General features: G+C 41.4%; 1 protein-coding gene across 7 annotated transcripts in view; it reads right to left on the bottom strand.

Annotated features, from left to right (window-relative positions):
* The window catches only part of FER (FER tyrosine kinase), a 268,182-nt gene that overhangs the window by 20,007 nt on the left and 225,270 nt on the right, over nucleotides 1-22,905 (bottom strand). For all 7 annotated transcript variants that reach the window (XM_061623654.1, XM_061623709.1, XM_061623700.1 and 4 more), the window contains exon 18: nucleotides 2,782-2,936. In XM_061623654.1, coding sequence (XP_061479638.1) covers nucleotides 2,782-2,936 — 155 coding nt within the window. The remainder of the gene's footprint in view (nucleotides 1-2,781; nucleotides 2,937-22,905) is intronic.

Below are 22,905 nucleotides of genomic sequence, written 5' to 3'. Positions count from 1 at the left end.
ATAGCTTTCCCTGGCACACAGAGATATTAGCACTTAACTTTGTTGTTCATGAAAGGCAGGCTGTGACAATCTGTGAAATAACTGCTAGATTATGCAAAGTTCCAAGTGGAATGAACACAGGTTATTAAATTTGTCATGGTTAAGCCACAGTTACATTACTGCCAGTTTTTTTAAATGGATTCTTAAAATCTAAACACTTCCGCTCAAGAAAGAAACTGAGTTGTCCTAAAAGTTTAATTTAGAGCAACTAAATGGTATGACCTTGTCTCTATGCAAAGGAGCACCCTAAGATAAGCCAGTATTTGATAACCACTAATCAATTCTTTATTACCCCGTTCAGGAGACTAAAACATACATGCCCTTTCTTAATTATTTTCCTACTTATTAGAGCTCACTGTTCCTCCACTCTTACTTAGAACAGTTTGGCTTATTCTATTTTTGTCACCAACTCATCTTATTATAGGCAATTTCCCTCTTCATAAATAGTGCACCTTTATTTATTTTCAAAGGCAATAGCAGGAAGGTGCATAAAAGTGCTGGGTAAACAACTCTAAAATACTTAGGAAAAATATTTTGGCTTCATTCTTTTCCTATCATAATTTATGAACTTCTTTCTCTTGGGTGTTATAACCATGTAGCAGTTTACAAAATACAAGTCCGAAAAACCCTTTGCCAACTTCTTGCTCATTTTAACTTGCTTTTCTTCTACATACTTACTTTTGTTTGTTAAAGATTATTTAATTAGGATAAATATCAAGGAAATATATTTCATTTCATTTCATTTCATTTTTCATTTATTTCATTTTTAAACCGCCCATAGTGAATAGCTCTCTGGGCGGTGAACAAAACAAGATTAAAATACAATATTACAATAAAATTACAATAAAATCAGCAACAAGTTAAACGAAAAAAAAAAATTTAAATGAAACACATTGAACATTAAAATGCCTGGGAGTATAGCCAGGTCTTAACCTGGCGCCTAAAAGAAAGTACCGAAGGCGCCAGGCGTATCTCCACAGGTAGGCTGTTCCACAGTTTGGGGGCCACCACAGAAAAGGCCCTAGATCTAATAACAATCCTCCGGGCATCCTGATGAGTTGGTACCCGGAGGAGGGCCTTGGATATTGAACGAAGTGAACGGGTAGGTTCATAGCGGGAGAGGCGTTCCACAAGGTATTGTGGTCCCACACCGTGTAAGGCTTTATAGGTCAAAACCAGCACCTTGAATCTGGCTCGGAAACAAATAGGCAGCCAGTGCAGGCGGGCCAGGACAGGTGTTATATGCGCAGACCAGCGGGTCCTCGTTAACAACCTGGCTGCCGCATTTTGCACTAGCTGAAGTTTCCGAACGGTCTTCAAGGGCAGCCCTACGTAGAGCGCATTACAGTAGTCCAGTCTAGAGGTTACCAGAGCGTGAACAACTGAGGCGAGATCGTCACTGTCCAGATAGGGGCGTAGTTGGGCTACTAAGCAAAGATGGTAAAACGCATTCCGTGCCACCGAGGCCACTTGAGCCTCAAGCGACAAGGAAGGGTCAAAAAGGACCCCCAAGCTACGAACCTGTTCCTTCAAGGGGAGTGTAACCCCATCTAGAACAGGATGAACATCCACCATCTGGGCAGGTAAAGAGCTCACCAACAGTGTCTCAGTCTTGTCTGGATTAAGTTTCAGTTTATTAGCTCTCATCCAGTCCATTATCGCGGTCAGGCAACGGTTCAGCACATCAACAGCCTCACCTGAAGAAGGTGAAAAGGAGAAGTAGAGTTGCGTGTCATCAGCGTACTGATGGCAATGCACTCCAAAACTCCTGATGACCGCACCCAGAGGCTGCATGTAGATGTTAAAGAGCATGGGGGACAAGACCGACCCCTGAGGGACTCCACAATGGAGAGTCCAGGGTGTCGAGCAATGTTCCCCAAGCACTACCTTCTGGCGACGATCTGTGCTTTAGCCACAAAGCCAAACTGGTTTTGCTATACTTGCATTTAATTAATCAATTTATTTTGAGGATAAATAGATCCTGTTTTTCAGGCAATAATCTTGCAGATCTGCTAATATAAGATGTTAAAACATTTTAAAAACACAATAGCATCACATAAAAGCATAAAACAGGAGTAGCAGAAAACCTAAGAACAAGATAAAAACTATATATGATATCTATAATATCTACATATGTACACACACAGAGAGACCCTTAGATATAGGCTTGGTTCAAACAACTTGGGCAAATAACAAGGTATTCACTTGGTACATCAGAGTCGGTGGCCAGTGAGCCAACCTGGGGACAGCATTCTAGAGTCAGGGTGCAACAACTGAAAAGGCCCTATCATGCTCATGACTCACCTCACCTCTGAAGGCAGAGAGACTACAGAAGGCCCTCTGAGGAAGACTGTAGTACTTGGGCAGGTTTGTGTGGGAGCAGCTAGTATTAAATTTTTAAATGTGTTATTTATTTATTGTTACATTTATATTCCACCTTTATTTGTCTGTAAAGAGAAAGAGAAATTGTGGTGTCCTGTTTGCACAACAAACACCTGCTCCCCGAGAGTTGGAGGATCCTTCAAAGCAGATTGGGGAGGGGTGTGTGGGGAAAGGAGAGGAAGTCCTGTTGAGTCTGCTGGCATGAATATTGGATCTCAACCAAAGCATTCTTTTTTGAAAAAAGGAGAGAGGTTTTTTTTTAACTGAGATGCAAATATTTGCATATGTTTGCATTTCATGTTATCTAATACCATGCAAAATATTTTGGACAAAGAACTGTTAGCAGTACTATTTCCTTACCGTAGTTTAAAGCCTCTGGAGCAGTCCATTTGATGGGAATCTGCTTTAAACCTGAAGATGAATACACTCCATCATCTTCTTGACGAGACATTCCAAAATCACTGATTTTCAAAACATTATTTTCCCCTACAAGGCAGTTCCTTGCAGCAAGGTCCCTGTGTAGAAAAAGGTGCAGCTTTTATCAATACAATATAATTATGTATTTTTATGTTCAACAGCTAAATCAGCTCAGGCAGAAACAGTTTCCCCCATCCATACTGTTCCAGGAAAAAATCATCCACCATTGGAGATACAAGCTTCACAAAGCATAATGGTTACTGGAAAATAAAATACTTTTTCTAAAATAGTAAAATAAGTGCATGCAAGGCAACAGAGCACTGTGAGCATGCTGCCCTTGAGGGTCATTATTTCCACTAGAGTGCAGATCAGCAAATGAGATTTGATGTGGGGCAATAGCACAGCTTGAAGACAAAGCCTTGTTCTCTGAACTGCCAAGTGGGGAGAGGGAGAGAGAAAGAGAGAGAGAGGGAGAGAGATATCATATATCACTGACTGCCAGATAGAAACAAGCTCTGAAGTCCAACCCATTTGTCGCTCAGTAGTCCTATTGTAAGCTTCAGGTTTAAAGAGTGCATCCTCAGGCATTCTTTATGGCTCTACGTAAAACATGACCTTAGCAGAAAAAGGGCAGAGCCATGCAGATAACAAAATTAATCATTTATTAGCAAATAGCTCACAAAACATTTTATAGACACTTAGTCCTGCAAATAATCATTGGTTACTTCAAGACTATTCAAAAAGGTATCAAGTTACATCTCAGTAAGATACCCTATACATTTATAAATCCATCTATTTTATACATTTTCTTCATGGTGATTTTATCCTCACAATACCCTTGTCAGAAAGGTTAGATTGAGAGATAGTGAATGGCTAAAGGTGACCCAACGGGCTTCACAGCTGTATCGAGATTTTAAGTCAGGCCTCTCCAGTCCTAGTCCAAACTTCTAACCACTAAAACTGCTGGTTTTCACTGAAGGATAGAGAAACTGGGGGAACACATCCTATTATCTCCAAGTGAAAAATTAAATAAAACATGACAAGTCTTCTTGGCTCAATTTCATGAGCTTGTCTACTTGCAAAGGCAGGAAATCAACAGTTTCAATAACAGTCATGTTATTAATGCGGAACTTAGGTTGCAATCCTATACTTGTTACTCACACATGACTTACATTTCACTTTCTTCCAAGAGCTGAAGGCACTGTGCATGTTTCTTCGTCCATTATAATCATCACTACCCTGTTCTTTAGTGACCCAAGGTAAACGTTATGGCCAAGTAGGGATTTCATGTACAATTAATGTGGTTTCTGTGTTTCCTAATTTATAAGGTATCTCTATGAGCCAATTAAAGGACCAGATAAAGGGAAATATCACACTATTGCACATTATGGTTGTACTTTTAGTGGTACCATTTTTTTAAAAAAAAAATTATGACATTTTCTCTTCTCTGTACCTAAATCACCAGAGTCAACCATCACCTTTAGGTGATCTCTGCTAGTAGCATGGACCTTTACCAAGGCCCATTTTATTTACGTTTTTGTTCTTAACACTTACACCTGAACTACGAGCCAGGTTCAAGGTCCTTGTGTTAACTTACAAAGCTCTGAACAACGTAGGTCCAGGGTGCCTCTACAGGACTGCCTGCACCTGTAAATCCCAAGTTGATTACTGACATTATCTGTAAGAGTGTTGCTGCTTGTCTCCTGAGCTGGTAAGGTTCATTTGATATCTATGTGAAACTGCACCTTAGAAACCTCCCCAAGAGCAGGAACTGTGGCTTATTAGGATGGGGCTTATGTTGAGTGCCCCCACCTCCATCCCCAGTTTAACTTTCCACATGTTCAAGCAAATACAGTTTAACCCTTCACATGTTCAGGAAAATGCCTAGTGAGTGTGGAGGGGGAGGAGGGAGGGAGATAACAGAACTTTGTGGCACCATTATATATGTATTTATTTCTAAAATGTATATCCTGCCCTTCAATGGGCAATTAACATTCCCAGGGAGGCTTACAAAAGTGTAAAAAGAAACATAAAACAAATCAATAAAACATCACAAGAGAAAAACTCAATTTAGTTAAAACTCACAACAGCTTAAAAGAATGAAAAACTTTAAAGTTAGTGGTGAAAAGCCTGGAACAATAAAAAGGGTTTTGCCAGGCACCGAAACAATAGCAAAGTAGGAATCAGGTCCCAAGAGAAGGGCAAGCTGCTACTGCTTGCAGCAAGTTGCCATTTGACCCTCCCAAAGCCTACTGGCCCAGCCCCAACATAGTGCACCGCTACATCAAAGCTAACTGTGGATCAATTCAAACAGGCACTGAAAGCAGTTGCTTGGACATTTCTTTCAGCACATCTGCAATCCATTGCTGTTGCTGCTGCCCACCAGGCTGCCCAGTAAGTCTACAGCAGCCCAGCAATAGGGAGGGGAGATACAAATAGCATGTGTCCAACAACCAGGCCGGGGGGGGGGGGAGAAAGAAACTATAAGCATGTCTGATAAGGAGGAGAGAAAGAAAGAGAGAAAGAGAGCATGTACAGCAGGAGAGGGTAGGACAGAAAAAGAGCACCCAGCTCTAGGGAAGAGAGAATGTGCGCAGGGCAAGGATTGTTTTGAGGGGGGGAGAGGGAGAAAGCACAGCAATGGGGGGGGGGGAACAGAGAGGATTGCCCAGCACCCTCTGAACCTGGAGCCAGCCCTGATACAGGAAAAGACAATCCAGCAGATACCTGGAATTTAAGCGGTGTAAGACCTAAAAAGGTAAGCAGCAACATTCTGAATTGAGCCTGAAAGTGAGCAGGGAGCCAGTGAAGTTCTTGCAAGGCAGGTGTAATACAGTCCCTCCAACTGGTTCTTGTGGGTTATCCGACAACTGCATTTTGAACAAACTGGAGCTTCCAAACTATTTCCAAGGCAGCCCCACATAGAACACATTGCAGCAGTCCAACACACTAGTAAGTCTACAGCAGTCCAATATACTAGTATTGACAAATGAGGCTAAGCTGTGTCTGACCACGCGGGCAGCAGAAAGCCTCAACACCTGCCTTTTGGTATAGAACCACCAGGTTTTGTTCATGTTCTTTTGCCAGACCCTGAGTCCTCAAAGAACAAACAAGACACCCTACAAGTCAGGGAACTTGAGGAGCAGGTGGAGCCCCCTGAATCCAATGTCAAGGATCCCCTTGAGGGGCCCACTGGGTTGATACCTGAGGAAGAACTCCTCGAAATGTCAGAGGAGGAGGTGAAGCCGCCATCACCCAAGTCCTTGAGAGCGCCAGCGCCAGAAGCTTCAGGTCCAACCTGAAGAGTGATGGCACAGGATGCGCCAATAGACCCAGAGTGGACTGCCTGCTTGGGTTTATTTTTTATTAAATTTTAATTACAAAGATACTGTATATTGGACATCCAAGAAACAACCCACCCCTCCCTGAAGCAATTCAACAAAGTTACTAAAATACCCACTCCAAAAGTAAGAATGAAACCATCAGAGTACAGTGCTTTCAACTCGCATTCCTCCACAGGCAATGCAGAAACACACCATGGCTAAGAGTCTGATCGCCACTGAGAGATCATGAGGTACCAGTGAGCTACACTTCCCATGCTTTTCTCCAAAGAGTATTCCATAAGGGTGACGAAGGCAGTTTCTGTCCTGAAAGCAGATCTATACGATTTGTATCATCGAGAAATGTCTGGAGTTGAGGTGCCATCACCACCACAAGCCTCCCATACCAAACATGCAAGCTGCTATCAAAACTCTCTAGAATTTCACAAGGGGTTACAAACAAAGAACTGGGAGAAGGGAAACATTGCCTGCTCTATTTTTAGAGTTTTAAAACCACATGGGACCCCACTGAAACAGGCACACGGTCCTTGAGGTTGTGGTCCAGGGCTGCAGCAGAAAAAGTATTTTTACATCAGAACCTTGCAAGCTCAAATCCTTATCATTTTATGGCTGCTCTCACTTTGAGTACTGCACTATTGAAATGCAAACTAAAATACAAACAAAAATATGAAAGCGAAGGCAGAAAGGCTCAATAAAGCCATCCTGCAGTAAAGAGGGTCTTTTCAACCTAAACACTCTTAAAGACATTATAAAAGAGCTTATATTCCCATTTGTTTATGAGCACAGCTGTCCAAAGGAAAAATAACATTAAATTATTTTTAACGCAGGCATTTAATGTAGAGAATTACAGTTATAGCATTAGTAGTCATTCCTGAGAAAAGGATTTATGAAGTTTGCCATTTGCTTTCAGCATAGACAGATAATTTGCTAACAGGCAGGTTGGTATGCATGCGTAATGAATTGTGTCTTTGAGGATTATTAAGATTTCCTTAAGGATTATTAAGATTATAAATTATACGAACTTTGTAGTGGAATGTTATTTATACGCAAGCTGGGTGCAAGCCATAGACCTATTTCTGCTATTCTTTCTTGGGTGTAAAATTAAAGTTATTCTACTAAAACACAATAGAGACATATTGGTTTAAGCATAGGTACTAAATTAGCATCAAAACAACAAATGTGCACATTCTGAATAAATGAATTATTTAACAATAGAATGCAAAATTGTTGTTCCTTTGCACAACTGAATCATCCACTCAAGACAGACTTCCTGACAAGCTTAATAACTAGAAAAAGCAGATGCAAGAATGTGAAAATTGCAGCTTCTGTGCAAAGTCATCATGCATGCCTGACAATACCCATATCGAGCAATGCTACTCTCAGCTGACTGTAATGGGGCTACATGTTTCACTTCAAGGAGAGAAAACAGGGAGTACAGCTTCTGTAACATCCAGTACTGGACTGTTAGGGAGGCAAGTTCTTCAGCACTGCCCACCCATCTGAGCAGAAGTAGTGCATGCCAGGCAAACCCGGTGCTAATAACTGGTTGCATCATGGGCTATGAATCTATTTTGTCTTATGAGGTCTGTGACAGCTCATGCTGCCTAGATTGGGACATTCAGGCAGGAAGTACATGTTTCATGGTCCACCCTCGTTGGGAGATTCTGGACACTGCTTTTTTTTTCTATGCCTACAAAACCATTTTGGACAAAATTTGATGAAATTTGTAGGCAAGGCTGCCCAGACACATCTACCTATCTTTTAAAATTATTTTCTGATTGCTGAGTGCCTGGCAACTATTTATAAATGTTTCTCTTGTTTCCCAGGAAGGAAACCTCATGGCAAGTTAGAAAGAAACTTATATGGATCCTTAACAAGACATCAAGACATACAATTCATCTACAAACTAAGAGGTGTGTATAATATGGAAAACTTTGTCAACAAGGCAAAATCTAAAACTCAAGACATCTCTGTGCCAGCCCAACAGCTCACAATCATGATGTATCAAAACATAGAAAAAGAACATAGATGACAAAGGACTATAACAAGAAGCGAAATCAAGGTTCTTAGCGTGTGATTCCTGGCAATCTTTTTTTTTTAAAAGAAGAAATAAATAAACAGATACACCACAAGAATAAAATGGTTCCAGAAAGAGAAATGGTTTGTAAAGTATCACCTAATGCATCTTTCTGCTATGTTTATCAATATTATTTAATTGATTAATTTATATCCTGCCCTTCCTCGCAGAAGAAGCCCAGGGTGGCAAAAAAAACACTAAAAACACTCTAAAACATCTTTAAGACTTTAAAACATATTAAAACAAAATATATTTTTAAAATTTTATTACAAACATCTTAAAAAGCAATTCCAAAACAGACGCAGACTGGGATAAGGTCTCTACTTAAAAGGCTTGTTGAAAGAGGAAGGTCTTCAGTAGGTGCCGAAAGGATAACAGAGATAGTGCTTATCTAATATTTAAGGAGAGAAATTCCAAAGGGTAGGTGCCACAACACTAACGGCCCGCTTCCTATATTGTGCAGAACAGACCTCCTGATAAGATGGTATCTGCAGGAGGCCCTCATCTGCAGAGTGCAGTGATTGACTGGATATACAGTATAAGGGGTAAGATGATCTCTCAGGTATCCTGGACCCAAGCTGCATAGGGCTTTGTACACCAAAACCAGAACCTTGAACTTGGCCCTATAGCTAATGGGCAGCCAGTGCAATTCTGTCAGTAGCGGGGAGACATGTTGGCAATACCTTGACCCAGTGAGCAGTTATGTTGCCACATTTTGTACCATCCTTCATGATGCTAATTATAAATAGAAGTCTAAACAATCTAAGCGTATGTGTGAGACACTAACCATAAGAAACTAATTATCAGACAGGTTGACAGACAGTCTTGGCAAGCTGGTGAAATATTATATAAGGATATGATGGTTCTGTGAAAATCACTCATTTCTTTCTCATTTGAAGTCCTACCTAGAAATGTCGACACCACATCTAAAAGGAATGCTGGATATGCCCTGAGACTCAGACATGCTTAGCTTCAGCAAGTCTGCCGCATCATGTGCCTTCAGAGCATATTCTGAGACTTTAACAGCATTACTGATTGTAAACTAAAGGATGGTAATGATTCCAGACTAATTCAAATCTAATAATTACACAGTAAAAGGCATTCACCAGACATTTAAAACTTTCTTATACCACTTTAGCGGTCATGGCTCCCTCAAAGAATGCTGGGAACTGTAGTTTATTAAGGGTTTTGAGAGTTGTTAGGAGACTCCTATTCCCCTCACAAAGCTACAATTCCCAGAGTTCCTTGGGAAGAAGGGTGGATTTTTAAACCACTCTGTGGATTATAACTCTATAAAGGGAATAATAGGTCTCCTTACCACTCTCAGCACTCTTAACAAACTACAATTCCCAGGATTCTTTGGGGGAAGCCATGACTGTTAGTGGTATAAGACAGCTTTAAATTTATGGTGTAGATCTGTCCTCAGTGTGGTGTGGTTGTTAGATTGCTGGACTAGGACTGGGGAGGCCCAGGTTCAAATCCCTGCTTAGCTACAAAGCTCTCCCAGTCTTAGTTTACCTCATAGGGTTGTTGTGAGGATAAAATATTGTGTGTGTGTGTAGAATCATGAATGCTGTTTTGAGCTCCTTGGAGAATAGCAAGATATAAGTGTAGTAAATAGATCAAATAAATATATATTTTTATTATGACCTATAAATACTGTAGTTAGACTAAAAATGTCAGCAAAGTATTCTAAATATATTCTTATACATTGGCAGAAACATTATGAATGAGGCAGTTGGTTGGGAGAATATATCCTAACAGTTATTTTCAAGTTGTTTTGATAGAATTTTTATCACTCCCATTTCAATCTATAATGTGATTTTCTTTGTTTATATACACACACACACGCAATGATATCGCTGTTGACTTTTCAATAAATTTCTTCTGCCCTTATGATTGTTTCAATGTGCTAGATCGAAATATGAGACTACGCTATGAATAAAGACCTTTTCTCTATAATTCATTTATGTCTTGAAACAAAGGTCTACAATTCAATTTCTTTTCTGTCTCAACATATTTATTTTCTGCAGTTGGAAAAAAAATGCCTTACCTTTGTCCAATTTCAATAATTCAGCACTGTGTTTGATATTTTATTTCTGGTATTATATTAAGACCCAATCTCAGATATGGCAGATTTCCTCCCTATGGTGATGTGAGGTGGTCTTTGTTTACCTGGTAAGCTCATACCTAATAATTCAGCCCTTGATTCTAAAGCCTTGAATACTCATTAGCACTTGTTTTATGTCTAGGCTTATGATTCATGCCTGCTACACAAGTAGTGTTGCTTCATATGCCATTTGATTAAATACTCTACTGCTGGAAGTTCTATAGAATAATCAATTGGATATTCCAATTGATTATCCATTTAAAATGACCACTTTCTTTGATAGGCAAAAAGGTGTTGTGGTGATAATTATAGCAATCCATTATAATACTGATCAGAATAAGAACACAAAAGGAAGAGCCCTGCTGGATCAGGTCAAAGACCCATTTAGTCGAGCAAGCTGTTCTCGCAGTGGTCAACCACATGCCTATGGGAAGCCTGCCAACAGGACCTGAGCACAACAGCATTCTTCCCACTTGTGATTCTAAGCAACTGGTATTCAGAGTCATACCACCTCTGACCACTGGTACACAGCTATCATGGCTGGCAGCCACTGATAGCCTTATCCCCATGAAATCACATAGGTCAGCTCTGCCAGTGGCAGCATCAATCACTTCATATAATCATATCTTTGCTTAATAAGATGAGATATGAACAGATATTTTTCCTCATGCACAGTGCCCCTTTGATCTTCCCTTCATGGGAGTCGTGATAATACTAAGAAGCCTTTGTTTAACCACAGTGTCTTGGTTCAGACAAAAGGGGATGCTATCATTAATCAAAGACTTCCTGGTTTGTCTGGTCATGTTGCAAAGGAAGGACTGAAGAGATTGTGTGTGCATTGCTTATTAAACCATGATATGATCACTTGAATGCAGTCAACACATTCACAGTAAGTTCAGAATGCAAGATGCTGTAAGGTACAATACTGGCCATCTCTGCATCTCATCAGCAATTTCTACATGCCATTGTTTAAGCAAGTAAACAATTTTATGTTTAATTTAAACTTGGGGCATGATACTAGTACCTTTTAGTTCTTATTACATGGCCAGATAAACATGCATTCATTCTTAATAAGCTGTTAATTAATGCCTATCACCAGTTAATCACCACTGTGCTAAAAAGGAAAGCTGTGATGATTCCACACTGTCTTTACGTTCAAATTTATCCTTATAAGATAGGAGTACTACAATTATATACTCAAGGGACAACTTTTTCAAGAAGGATTTCTTTAAACAGAATCAAATCACTATATCATTAAAATATGATAACTTGAAAGGCATGAGACCTTTGCTGAAAGGATTTTAATAAGCCGCCAAGACAGCAGTATAATTGGCTGTGTTGTTATCGACAGAGTAGAGATAGTCACCATGATGATCTCCAGATCATGTTGGACTACAACTCACATCATTCCTAACCATTCCTTATGCTGGATGGAGCTGATGGGAGTTGGAGTCCAACATCATCTGGAGGGCACCATATTGGCTACCCCTGCTATAGAGAGGGCGTAGAAACTCACTTAAAAATAATGTTTTTTCTTGATTGCTAGATACAAGCCACCCCTTTATATATTTACTTACACAATGCCAATATGCCAAAGTTTAAAACTGTGCCCAGTTGCAGTGGCAAAATATTACTGCCCATGGGGAATCAAGTGTAATGAGAGTGAGAGAAACCCCCAACAAAAACAGGCCCTCAATTGCAATAGTGGATGCAAAAAGAATCATTTGTCCGTAAGAAAAGTGCTTATGGTTATTGTGTTGCCTATACTTTAAAAATGTTTATCAGAGTTTGTTTTAAAAATGTAATTCTTTCTTTCTTTGCTCATTTCATAGTGCATAGCCCTGGGAGTTTTGTATCAAAGGGTGGCCGAGAAATTCTATATATATAAATGAGTAAAATAAGCATAACTGCAGCTTATATTTAGATAACATGATATTCCCATCAACTGGTACTTAGAGGTACACTGCCTCTGACAGTGGAGGTAGAACACAGCCTTTGATAGCCATATTCTCCATGCATTTGTCTAATCCTTTCAGCCAAATTCATGGAGGATAAAGCTATCAATGGCTACTAACCATGATAGCTATGTTCTACCTTCACCATCAGAGGCAGTATACCTCTAAATACCAGTTGCTCAGAATCACAAGTGGGGAGAGTGCTATTGCACTCAGATCCTGCCTGAAGGCTTCCTATAGGCATTTGGTTGGCCACTGTGAGAACAGAATGCTGGACTAGATGGGTCTTATCCAGCAAAGCTCTTTTGTTCTTAATAGGGTTGTCAGGTCAGAAACATCGTAAACCCTGAGATTTCAGGGGTGGGCCTTAGTGATGTCATAGGGGAAGGGCCCAAGTGATATCACAGGAAGGGTCCCAGTGATGTCTTTAAGCATGATACAACCACAGTTGCTTGGAGCATAGAATTCAAACAAAAACATTTCTCTGATTGGAAATTAAGATAGAAATCTTAGCTAAAAGATGGAGCCTGGGTAGGGAACATTTAATTGAGCCTACTTGCTTCTGGCAAGAAAGGTTTAAGTGCCTTCAGGCCAGGCCAGTCACCAGAAGGTCATTGTAGGAAGAAAGGAGCCTAGTGTTGTAGAGATGTTAGATGGGAGCACTCAGGAGTAAAGATGAATGCCCCTAAAGGCTGCAATTCTAAACACACTTACTAAGGGACTAAACCCCCTAGAACTCAATCGGACTTACTTCTCAGTAGATATAGTTTGGATTGTGCTGCTGGTAAAGCTTGGCTAGGGATCCTCCGCAAACATATCCATATCCAAGCAGGTCTGGCAAGCCCTATCTGCCCCTAAAACTTCTTTACAGATTTGATCCTTCACTTCAGAAAGAGTTTTGAGAAATGAGTAAAAGTAAAAAGATCCTTTACCCTTTTTTGTCTACCCTGTCTACTCACTTTGACAGCCAACCCAATTCCAGTGAGTAATAATTGACAGAAAGAAAACACACATGATTTTGTCTACCTTCACAGGCAGCAGCTTGGGAACAACAATTGTAGCCACACTTCCAAATATGTGAGTTCTCTTTTATCACTATGGGGCAAGAAACAAACTGTCATGCAGCTAACAAGGTACATCATCAGTGGGTTTAAGGGGGTTGAGCTGAGTGCATGGAATCACTATTGTTGATGCTATGGGTGTAAGGGAGTGAGGTTAAAGGTAAATGAAATGCAAACAGAAAACAAAAGACAGTGATGATTTCCTAAATGCAATACCATGCCAACCACAACAAGATTCCTATGAGTAAGGCAGAAAACTCATCGTCCCACAACCAGTCAGGATTCATAACCAAAAAAACCAAAACTAAAAAAATCCTAGCAGCCAGTCAGCCAAGGTCACAGAAATCCCCATGCAGCACGACATGACCTGGAGGTTGCAGATAATGCAGAATGCTGTGGCACGACTGCTGACACGAGTGAGACCCTGTCAGCATATAATAGCTGTGCTCTGAAATCTGCACTGGTTGCTAATTTGCTACCAGGCCACGTTCAAGGGTGCTCTCCATGCTACGGGTGCCACATAGTACTTGTTTTGCTCTTGTAAGAAATCAGTCCTTTAGGGTGGCAGCACCTATGCTTTGGAACTCCCTGCCTATTGACATTAGGCATACTCCTTCATTGTATACTTTTCAGCACCTGCTACAATAATTTTTGTTTAGGCAAGCTCATCCAGTCATGTAAAACTATTATGTTTTTATTTGTTTTTAACTTGTTGGTTTTATTATTTTGAATGTTTTTAAATACCTGTCTTTTGCCAATAATCTTATTGTTTTAATTCCTTCTGTAAACTGCTTTGAGATTTTTACAATAAAGTGGTATATAAATGTTGTAAATAAAATACATAAATAAATTTTGTAGTCACTGTGGCCTTTGGGTCTCTTTCCACTTTTAGGAAAAAAAGAATCTGCCTTATACTGACTCAGGCGATTTGGTACCATCTAGCTGAGTACTGATGACATGGACTAGCATTGGCTCTCCATGATTCCAGGCAATAGTCTTTTCCAGAAATTAACTTTGGACCTTTGCATGCAAAACGTATGCCCTACGACTGAGCTACAACTCTTCCTGTTTAACAAAGTATCTTTTAAAATTGTTCTTTTCAATTCACTAATGAATGAACATCATGCCCAGGGCAGATCCACACCATTCATTTAAAGCACCATTAAACACACATTTGAAGCACACGAATCCCATCACAGAATCATGGGGACTGTAGTTTGTTAAGGGTGGTGAAAACTATAACTGTGAGGGGAAAACTACACTTCCTAGGATTCTTAAGGGAGGTCATGCACTTTAAATGCGAGTTGGATGTGCTTTAAATGTATTGTGTGGATCTACTTCATAAACTCTGTCTGCATGTAAATCGTTTTAATTAATTGTTTCAAATTAATTTTGTGGCATAGCAATTGCAAGTACTCTTGGATGAAACAGATTATCTTGACCCATTCTAGTCTGGGTTTAGGCCTGGTTATGGGACCAAATCGTCCTCGGTCGCCCTGTTGGATGACCTTTATCGGTGGAAGGACAGGGGGAGTGCGACCTTGTTACTCTTACCTGATCTCTCCGGAGCTTTTGATACCATTAATCATGGTATCCTTCTGGGCCGACTTGGTGATTTGGGTATTGGAGGCACTGTTTTCCAGTGGTTCCGATCCTATCTCCAGGGTAGTTTTCAGAAAATAGCATTGGTCCCCTGGCAGCTGTGCTGTGGGGTGCCTCAGGGTACCATCTCGTCCCCCATGCTGTTTAACATCTATATGAAGCCCTTGGGAGTGGTCATCAGGAGATTTGGGGCAAGGTGTCAGGAGTACGATGATACACAGCTCTATTTCTCCGTAAAATCTGAATCGGAAGATGCCTTGCAAGCCCTGGACTGCTGTCTGGACTTGGTGGTGGGCTGGATGAGGGCCAATAAACTGAGTCTGAATCCTGGCAAGATGGAGGTGCTGTGGGTTGCTGGTTCCTGAGTTTGGATAATTGGTCAGTTGCCTGCTTTGGATGGGGTCTTACTCCCTCTGAAAGAGCAGGTCCGTAGCCTGGGTGTGCTCCTAGATCCATCTTTGTTGCTAGAGGGCCAGGTGACATCAGTGGCTAGGAGTGCCTTTTACCAGCTTCAGCTTGTAAGACAGCTGCGGTCGTTTCTGGACTGGCATAGCCTGACCACTGTTGTCCACACACTGGTAACCTCCAGGCTGGATTACTGTAATGCATTCTATGTGGGGCTACCCTTGAGGTTGGTCCAGAAGTTGCAGCTGTGCAAAATGCTGCAGCAAGACTGCTCACTGGGGCAGAGTATCGCCAATATGTCACCCCGCTGCTGGAAGAATTGCACTGGCTGCCCATTTGCTACTGGGCCAAGTTCAAGGTTCTAGTTTTGGTATACAAAGCCCTATACAGCTTGGGACCAGGATACCTGAAAGACTGCCTTCTCCCTTATATACCCAGTTGATTACTGCACTCTGCAGGCAAGGGCCTCCTGCAGATTCCATCTTATCAGGAGGTCCGTGCAACACAACATAGGAAACGGACCTTTAGTGCAGCGGCACTTACCCTGTGGAACTCCCTACCCTTAAATATTAGACAGGTGCCATCTCTGTTATCTTTTTGGCGCCTATTGAAGACCTTCCTCTTTCAACAAGCCTTTTTAGTTGAGACCTTATCCCAGTCTGCTTCTGTGTTGGAATTGCTTTTTAATATGCTTTTAAACCTTTTAAAAAAACAGTATGTTTTTTAACCTTTTTTCAAAAAAGTCTTCAAAGCTTTTTAAAAAAATGTTTTTAAAGTTGTTTTGTTTTAATGCATTTTAATGTCCGTTTTTATGATGTTTTAAAGTGTTTTTAGTGCTTTTGTTTGCTGCCCTGGGCTCCTGCTGGGAGGAAGTGCAGGATATAAATCTAATAATAAATAAATAAAATGGAAATGAGCTATAAAGTTTACTGGGTGACCATGGGCTACTCACCATCTCTCAGCCTATCTGCCCCTCAGGATGAAAACAACAGAAGGAAACCATGACAACTCCAAGGAAGGGCACACTTAAAATTTAGAGGACATAACCTGCAACCATAGTGTGAAATCAAAATACTTATTTGGGCACAGTATGAAGAAATATTTATATAATGACTGTCAAGTATGTTTATTATTTACACAACCTGTAAAGATATTTATAGTGCAATCCCATGTTTGTTTACTCTGAAACAAGTCCCAATGTATTCAATGGGTCTTACTCAAACAGGGAAGCGTGCACAGAACTGCAACCTCAAGTGATAAGGAACTTCATTCACCCAACCCAGAATCATGCCACTTTAAGCTGTTTTGCAACTGTTTATACTTTTTTATGGTTATTGGATTTTAAAGGGACTTATTTCTTATTGTGAGCTGCCTTGGTTTCCCATCACCAACCCTACCTCACAGGGTTGTTGGAAATACTCTCTCTCTCTCTCTCTCTCTCTCTCTCTCTCTCTCTCTGCAGATGTAAAAATACAGACATATAATAGTTTATTGTGAAACCAGTTGGTCATTGCAGAACATTTTTAAAAAATCAGTATTAGTTTCTTAGATAATAAAAACTGTGATACCTAAGTAAGCCCCGCCTAATCGCTTTAAAAAAAGGATTGGAGGGAGAGAGAAAGATTTACAGCTCTTTATAACACAATTCTTTTCTATGTTCACTCAAAAGTCCCATTAATTTACAGCACAATCCTAACCATGTCTACTCAAAAGTAAGTCCTATTGAATTCAATAGGGTTTACTCCAGGTATGTGGGATTACATTGCAGCTTTACTCCCAGAAAAGTGAGTATTGAATTAAAGCTTCATACTAGGAAGGTTTTCAAAACCCTGTCCTCTTTAACAGCCCAGGAAAATTTAAACTTGTTTGACTCCTGCACACAAGAAAGAAAAAAAACCTGACAACTATATACTTACTCAATTTATGATATTTTCAAATCAGCAGGAAAAAACAAATATTTTCTGGCATTGCAATGGGGTCTAGGCACTGCCTGGAAGTCAACAAATCACAACCCTAACTTCACTTATTGGCTACAAACCTGAAAGGGTGGGGTTAGCGCAGCCAGCTACAAGCTGATTTAACAGAAGTTGCGGAGGAGAGGGACAGCTAACATTTTGGTGTATATCTCGTGAACCAGACCACCTAGAAACTTAATTTTTAAAAAAAATTATAGCTGAGAGTCTGGAGATTAAGGTGACTCATCTGGAAATCTGGAGAGGACCCCCGAAATCCAGAGTCTCCGGGCAAAAACAGGAGACCTGGCAACCCTAGTTCTTAAAGACCTGTCCATAATAAAAGTGACAGAGATGCTGAATAGATGGGGTTGCCAACTGTTAAACTTCCTGTCTGTTTTGGGGTTCCTGAGATTTCTTTTATGTGACAAGCCATTTCCCCCCTTTGCTCTGGGGAATTTATTGGTTCTTGTTTTGGGTATGTGTAAATTGCACACTCTTGCATTTTGCATAGTCCAAAAAGTGCCCCTAGAGTCCAGAATCCAGAAGCCTTTGTGAGCACAGATGTGCATGCACATAAAATTCCAAGTCAATTTGGGGAGAGGAAGCAGAAGGAGGACTCAATGTAGTGAAGTTCATCTGTAGCTAACACAAAGGCTTAAAGTGGTACTGCAAGTGGCAGCCCCCTAACAGTTGACTGGCCTTAGCCTACTCACCCTAGGAGGAGGAAGAAAACTGATGGCAGCAGCCCAGCCCCACCTGCTTAACCCAAGCCTATCTGCATGCTGATTGCTGGTTTCCTTCCATGGGTCTCTTTGGATGGCGATCCCACTGCTGCTGCAAAGCTCAGAGCAGCAGGAGTCAGGTGGGGTGTTGGAATGAATTAGTTTGTGCCTGTATGTGAACAACAAAGGGCTTGTGTGTGGGGAGGGGGGAAGAGTGCAATGGGTAAATATTGTCCAGACACATCCTTGACCATACATAGGGCCTAAGTATGTGTTATGTGGGAGCTTTGTGATTGGATGTGCCAATATAATTTTCTAGTAAAAGCAGCCATGAGAGCTGCATCATGACCACAACGTATTATCAACATCATCATTAGCATCATCATCTATTACCCACCCTTCACCCAGAGGTCCCAGGGTGGGTTACAACAATTTTAAAATATGGCATTAAAAACAAAAGCAACACAGAGTGAAGTCGTGGCATAACTCTTTCCATCTGCACCACCCCCTTATCAAAGCTGCAACCCTCCCACAGCTGGAAGAAAGAAGATACAAGGACTTGTACCATGATTAGAAAGGAGAAGGATGAAACCTCATCCCAATATGATGCAGCTGTTGCCCAGGATAAACCTGGTGATCCTGTTGAGGCCCTGGTCTCGTGTGGGATGGGGGGGATGGGAAGATGAAGGCGGCCGTCAACATGATCATTCCTGAGGTTCTCTCTGGGGCTCACACTGCACATTGGTTTACTGAACAGTTGCAAGCCATGAAGCAGGTTGGGAGATGACTCGACTGCAGAAGGCAGAAAACTTGCTCTGAAGCTAACCAAACACTCATTAGATCACACAATTCTGCCTACCAAGTGATAATGAATTACTTCACTGCCAGCACTGCATCCTCAATGTACCTCCATCAGAGTTATTTTGGGTGGTCTGGAAGCTAACTGTACTAGAAGTAGTAGATGGTCCTCTGCAGCACATGATAGCATGCTGTGAGTATGGAATTTAGAGGATAAAGTCACCCTGCTCCAGCAGTTCTTGCAAGTTCAGTCAAGGTGCCCAAGGCAACACTTTCCCATATTTTTGGGACTGATTTCAGTTTATGTGCCCTAATGATGTGGACAGGACTCTTGCAATGATGCCACCAGCTTCTTGCTCTCTTGACTCCTGTCCATCCTTGTCGATGAAAGATAGTTGGGGGGTGGAGCTGACTGGATGGGTCCAGGGTGTAGTGGACACATCTTTACATGACAAAGTAGTGCCTGCTGCTCTTAAACAAGCAGTATTGTGCCCACTTTTGAAGAAGCCCATATTGGACCCTGTGGTTTACAATAACTACCACCCAGTCACAAATATCCCCTTTTGGGGCAAGGTAGTGGAGAGAGTGGTGGCACAGCTGTTGCTGGAATTCTGGAGGATACCAAATATCTGCAACCGTTTCAGCTTTGGTTCATGTGTGGTTTTGAGACTGAATCAGGCTTGGTCGTCCTGTTGGATGGCCTGTATCGAGAGTGGGACAGGGGGATGCATCTCTTCTCCTGTTTCTTAATCTTTCATCATCATTTGATACCACTGAGCATGGTATCCTCCTATGCAGGCTCTGTGGGATGGCTATTGGTGGCACTGTTTTATGGTGGTTCCATTCCTACCTACAGTGCCGTGTCCAGAGAACAGGATTGTGGGAATATGTCTCAGCCCCATGGCCTTTGTGCTATGGTGTGCCACAGGGCATAATGCTGTTGAACATCTATATGAAACCATTGGGAGTGGTCATTAGCAGTTTTGGGGCAAAGTGTCACCAGTATGCTGATGATACACATCTCTATTTCTCTTTACCATTTGAGTCAGAAGAGGCTCAGCATGGTCTGGAATGTTATGGAATGGATGAGGGCTAATAAACTAACCTTGAACCCTGGGAAGTTGGAGGCACTGTGGGTGGGTGGCTTCGCTCCTGGATTCATCTTTTACATTTGAGACCTGGTAGCCTCAGTAGCTAGGAGTACTACGGTAAAGACATAATTATTGCAATGTGCTCTGTGTGGAGCTACCTTGTGCCTGGGATGGAAGCTTTAGCTGGTGCAGAATGCTGTGGCTACACTGTTGATGGGGGCAGACTCAGGGACGGCGCCAGGCATGACTGGGCCCTTGGGCACCAGCCTGCTCTGGGCCCATGGAACTTGCCCATATGCACCATCTCCCTCTTCCGCTGTGGTGAATGCTGTGAGCACATGCCTGTCATCAACCAAGATGGTGGCAGGGACTTCCCTAAGGGGCTGATGCCTCTGCTGCCATCTTGGTTGATGACATGCATATGCGCTACATTACAGGCCTGCGTGGTTGTATGGGGGTGCCTGGGAGCGTCATCTCTGCGATCCGCAGCAGGGTCAGGAGCCAACACTGCTGTGGATTGTGGAATGGGAGCACTACCCTCCCTTCTTTAGGAGGGGCCCTTGTCTAGGGCCCAACCTTGCCATCCTCTGGCACCAGCCCTGGGCAGACTCAGCCTATAACTTCAGTGCTGAAAGCTTGCAGTGGCTGCCCATATATTACCAGGCCAGGTACAGGTTCTTGCATTAATTTACAAGGCCTTTAGCATTTTAAGTGCCATTTGATCCCTTATATCAGCCTTTCCCAACCAGTGTGCCTCCAGATGTTGTTGGACCACAACTCCCATCTTTCCTGACCACTGGCAATGCTGGCTGAGGCTGATGGGAGTTGTGGTCCAACAACATCTGGAGGCACACTGGTTGGGAAAGGCTGTCTTATATCCTGGCCCAATCACTGAGATCTTTAGGGAGTCTCTGTAGGTGGCTCCCCATGGCTCAGATGCATGGTTTATAATGACTAGAAACCATGCATCCAGTGTAATGGGACCAAGGCTGTGGAACTCCCTCTCAACTGAGAGCAGATAAACACCCTTCTTCAGGTGTACAATTAACACTTTTTTTGTTCTAGCAGGAATGGTAATGTAGTGTCTAGTTTCATGATGATTTTATTGTTATACTTTATGTATGACTCATTTTTATGTACACTGCGTAGGAATGTGAATGATTATGAGGCATATAAATGTCTTAAATAAATAAATAAAATGTTTCCAACTTTTACTGGTTCCAACCCTTTAGCTGCCCAAGAGCGCATGCATGTGACTTCCAGATTATGGAAGCCAAACTGATTACGAAGGTCTGAGGATGGCCACACCATGCAGATAAAGAACAGCCACTAATAAAATTTATGGATGTGGTTCCTTGAAAGTCATCTCAAAGTTACTTCCCTCTATCTCAATGACTAGTCCTTATATATTAATTTAACATTATGATATTAAACATAGGCATGCTTGAGCTAAAGTAGATTAATGTTTGTGGGGAGGAACTCAGTGCTAGAACAAATGTTTTGCATACATAATGTCTGAGGTTCCATCCCTGGCACTTCCAGTTAAAGGATCTCAAATTTTCCTGACTGGGAACAGCCTCTTTGGTGGAAGCAGCAGACAGCTGCTGATAATATTGGGCTAGATGGACTAAAGGTCTGGCTTTGCATAAGACAGCTTCATATGCCCAAATAAATCTTGTAACGCTGGCAAAAATTCTTTGAATGTTGCATCCTGATTAGATTAGATTATATATAAATTTTAAAAACAGAGTACTACAGATTTTAAAGCACAAAGTCTGCACCTGAGAGTTATAAAGTATTGCTCAGAAAGTGGAAAAGTTAATGAACACATTATAAAAAGCAATCAATATGATGAAAGCCTAAATTCCAAATTACAATAAAAGTCAAGCCTCAGTTCAAAACTTGAAGAGATAAGGATCATAGTTACATACAGATAGGCTAATCAAATAGATTCAACAAAAGCAGAATTGACAACCTGGGCAAAACACCTTATTTTTCAAAAGCAAATATAACAGATGGAGTGGTCCTCTACAAAAAATAAAACAAAAACAAAAACAAGTCAATGTTTTACAGAATAGCTGCTAGTGGCTGGCATACAATATGGCTAATGGTTCTACCTCATTCATAATTATACAACCATGAGAGTGGTTGTATACTATAACCATCATGGATTTTTTGCATTCTGCAATGTTAAATTGAAAATACCCCCTATGCCATTCTGATGCTTCCCATAAGCTCATTTCAAAAGAAAACCTTGCAAAACTTATAGTCCTGAACTCAGAAACGCTTGCTTAACCCTCTACATTTTCATGGCGAAAACAGTCAGAGAAAATCTAGAGTGTAAAGTTAAAAAGAGAGAAAAAACCCATACCCCTGTTGGGACTGTTGGTCAGTGGTCTCATATTTGTTGAAATTAATTAAAAATCATCCATGGTCTCAGAGTATCTGTAATCCTATTACTGACCTTGCCCCAGACTACGCCCTTCATCTGCAGTTTAAAAGTGAAAAAAATGCCTGGCTGATTTTTACTTAATTTAAGAAACTTATAGCACTGGAGTGAATGATAAGCCCGGGCATGCTCAGTAAAAACCAGTGTCACTGTTCTAAAAGCCAGACTCATAGCTGCTTGGCTTGGCTAATCAGGGGGCCACACCCATGACAGACCTTTATTTCACTTTAGACAGTCATGGCTTCCCCCAAAGAATCCTGGGAAGTGTAGTTTGTGAAGGGTGCTGAGTGGAGACTCCTGTTCCACTGAGAGAGCTCCAGTGGCCAGACTGGTTTAACAGTCAGCCACTCTGTTTGAAGCTCTGTGAAGGGAACAGAGCATCTCCTAGCAACTCTCAGAACCCCTCACTAACTACACTTCCCAGGATTCTTTAGGAGAAGCCATGACTGTCTAAAGTGAAATAAAGGTCTGGTGTGGATGTGGCCAGTGACAGCTTTGGTT

This window comes from Rhineura floridana, chromosome 1 (assembly GCF_030035675.1).
Source record: "Rhineura floridana isolate rRhiFlo1 chromosome 1, rRhiFlo1.hap2, whole genome shotgun sequence".
Lineage (NCBI taxonomy): Eukaryota > Metazoa > Chordata > Lepidosauria > Squamata > Rhineuridae > Rhineura > Rhineura floridana.
This window is presented reverse-complemented; position numbering and strand designations above follow the sequence as displayed.